Source organism: Drosophila montana, unplaced genomic scaffold (assembly GCF_035044405.1).
Source record: "Drosophila montana isolate Dmon_TW-CO22-7 unplaced genomic scaffold, ASM3504440v1 contig_2438_1, whole genome shotgun sequence".
NCBI lineage: Eukaryota > Metazoa > Arthropoda > Insecta > Diptera > Drosophilidae > Drosophila > Drosophila montana.
In genome coordinates this window covers 2,118,913-2,121,927 of record NW_026997315.1, presented here as the reverse complement: position 1 = coordinate 2,121,927, position 3,015 = coordinate 2,118,913, and the positions used below count along the sequence as shown (strand labels likewise).

The following is a 3,015-nucleotide window of genomic DNA, read 5'->3' as shown; positions in this document are numbered from 1 at the left end:
AACAGTTTTATATATAGAGATTATCACTTTTATTTTATTAAAATAATTCTAAATCAGCTAAGACCCTCAATGTGTATAAAATGATATCAATGAAAGATGATTTTACAGGCTTTTAAATAAAAGCAAAGTATATTTGAAAAAACCCATTTCTTATACACTTACAAATTTGTTGTATCGCGGTGTGTAAATGGCGCACAAGTGTTGCACAACACGTTCAGCTAAGCATTCGATGGGCGTTTGTCAAGCCGGAAGCAGCAGTTCGTCCATTTTGATGATTGCATTTCCGTTGTGCTCGGCGCCAGAGAAAAGCGAAACAATTATTCATTTTATCATTTGGCACTGGCATTCCCTCTCTCTCTCTCTCTCTCTATGTGTGTGTGTATCCCAATGCCACATACACACACACACTCACACATACACACACTAGTGCCATGATATATGCTGCAGTTCTTGTGCGCGCTGCTTTTTAATTGCAATCGCAAAACATGAAAGCGAATTTACCATAAATTGCACATTTTCAAGGCAAAAGAACAGTAAAACGAGCAAAAATTATGGTTATGGTTGACACACACACACACACTCGCACTCACACTCACATACACACACGCACACACACACACACACAGGCAAGCGTAAAATTTATGAAAGCTTGTTTTTGGTTTGGCATTTTGCTTTTCTGTATTGTGGATTACAAAAACCGCCTGCGGATGCAATTAGAAATACAAGAACAAAAGCAAATTTCATATATAAATTGTCACAATATGCATAGAGATTAGACAGAGAGAAGGGCTGGAGATTAGGGGTCGGGGATGGGTTTTCCATTATAATCTGATGTGCAAATAACTGCAAAATGCTTAAGCTTTTTAATTGAACTTTACAATCTATGCATTTTGTGGGTGTTTGAGATTTTTGTTCAGGATTTAACTGTAACATAGTTTGTTGTTGCTAACATAAATTGCTTATGTTAAATAGCTGTTATACTTAGCAGTGTTTATAGGCACTGTTAATTGGAATTTTTCTAAAACTTCGCGTTTTCTTTGTTTGCTTTTTAGGGCCAGTAAAAATTTAATAAATATTACATTTTTCTACTGAATAAATATTTTTGTCCAAATTATAATCACTTCTTAAACAGAGGCATATTGGTCGTAGACTTCTGTATGTTGCTGTTAATATGTCAAACACCTGTTTTTAAAATATTAATGCTATGCTAACGCTGTTATTAACATATGCGTGCAAGATGTTATTTCAATGTAGACATGCTCTTACTGAAAACAATACAATAAAAGCAACTTACAATTTTCTTGAAGTATAAATTATTCAAAATGTGATTCAATCAACTCCGTAGACAAATCATATTCATATGTAAATACCACAGAAACTTCATGCATAGGTTATTAGATTGCTGTTGCTGCTGTTGTTACTTGGCGTTGGTGCTACTGGCGCAGGGCAAGCTTTGATTGATTGACATGCCCGAGCAGAGTTTTATGTTGACTCTTTGATAAACTGCAAATGGCAGGGGTAAAAAATCGTGTGTGTATCTACTTTTGGCACTCATAACTCACATGCGTTTGTCAGTGTATTGCTGTTGGTCTTGCAATTGGCCAACCTTTGCTTGCAACTGTAGCTCCGCAGCTCACAGAGATTGCTGCGTGCAATGCGCACGCATATTTTAGCATTTGGCTGGCAATTGGCTCGAACCCTGCGCCGACAGCTCTCCAAGTTGGTCGCCTTCGCTTCCGGCTCACTCGATGTGCTTAGTACTACCAAGGCCAGAAATACGCTTATCAATAGAACAGCTTTCATTGTGCCACAAATCGAAAATAATAATCTTTATCTCTACTTCTGGCTTTTATATTGTTTTTCAGTTTCATATGTTTGCCTCATTATTTATCATCTGTATTTATTAATCAACAAAAAATAATCATCATATACAAGGCTATCGAGCTGCTTTAACTGAGTCCTTTGTGTTTTTTTTCTTGTCAAACAGCTGTACAAATATTTGTCTTGATTTGTTTAAGAATTAATTTTATTATAATTATATGTGCGCTCTCTACTTAACCCTAGAAATGTTCTTAAATTTTAACTGAGATCGTCTTTGTGTTTCATCAAAATATTTTATTTTGAAAATATTTATTATTTTAAGCATTTGCTGCTTAATATCACTCAAGCTAATCTATTTTTTCGAATTGCTCTATAATGTCTTCTATGTTCAATAAAAAATTCTATAATTTCCCGCAATTCCTAGAACTATTATCATTCACATCATATTTATGTTTTCATTGCATTATGTGTGCTTGTGTTCCCAAAACCACTTTTGCCATCATTTCGCCAATTAACTACTTTAGAACAGCTTTCTTTATAATTAGTCTATATTTATTTAAATTTCGGTAATAAAGTTCTTTTACAGATCATCGACTTAGCCGCGACGTCTTCTGATATAAATGGCCTGAACATTCGATGTGGAACTCGTGGAGGAGGAGGAGCTGCCAACGCATTGCCTGCGCGTGCCCACCGGAATGCCCGAGCACATGGACAGGGAGACGTTGGTGTAGGCAACGGAATTGACGCAAGCCTCGTAGCGTAGCAGGCAATTGTTGGTGAAGCGCTTGCAGAGATTGGAGCGTCCGTAGCGACCGCAGACATTGCTGTTGGAATAATAGTTGCAGTTGGAAAGGACACATATCCTCGGGGTGTTGCTGCTGGTGCCGCTGCTTATGATGCTGCTGAGGTTGTAGACTTGTCCGGCGACCAAAGCGCTGGACAGGATTGCCAAGAGCGCAGACAGAGCCAATATTGGATTCATTTTCCACACTTGAGTTTGATTTCTGAATGCTGCTTTGCAGTATTTATAGCTAATGTGTGTTGAAATCTATGATAGTTGGCCTTTGCTCCGTGATGAACGACATTGAAAATATATTTAAAAAGCACTTTTTTCTTTTTTGCAAAACACTTGCGCAAACAAATTGGTCTAAAATATTGCCACACGAAATGTTTAATAAATGTATAGTTTGTTTT

At 36.9% G+C, this 3,015-nt stretch overlaps 1 protein-coding gene across 1 annotated transcript; it reads right to left on the bottom strand.

Moving 5' to 3' along the window:
- Positions 1 to 2,416: 2,416 nt before the first annotated feature.
- On the bottom strand, positions 2,417 to 2,803 carry LOC135428023 (uncharacterized). The gene has a single exon (XM_064681811.1). It carries the CDS (start codon positions 2,801 to 2,803, stop codon positions 2,417 to 2,419), a length of 387 nt encoding a protein of 128 aa, XP_064537881.1.
- Positions 2,804 to 3,015: the final 212 nt, after the last annotated feature.

What these genes read in the sequence shown, in the direction of transcription:
- LOC135428023 (XM_064681811.1), bottom strand. Translation starts at nt 2,803, where the DNA reads ATGAATCCAATATTGGCTCTGTCTGCGCTCTTGGCAATCCTGTCCAGC.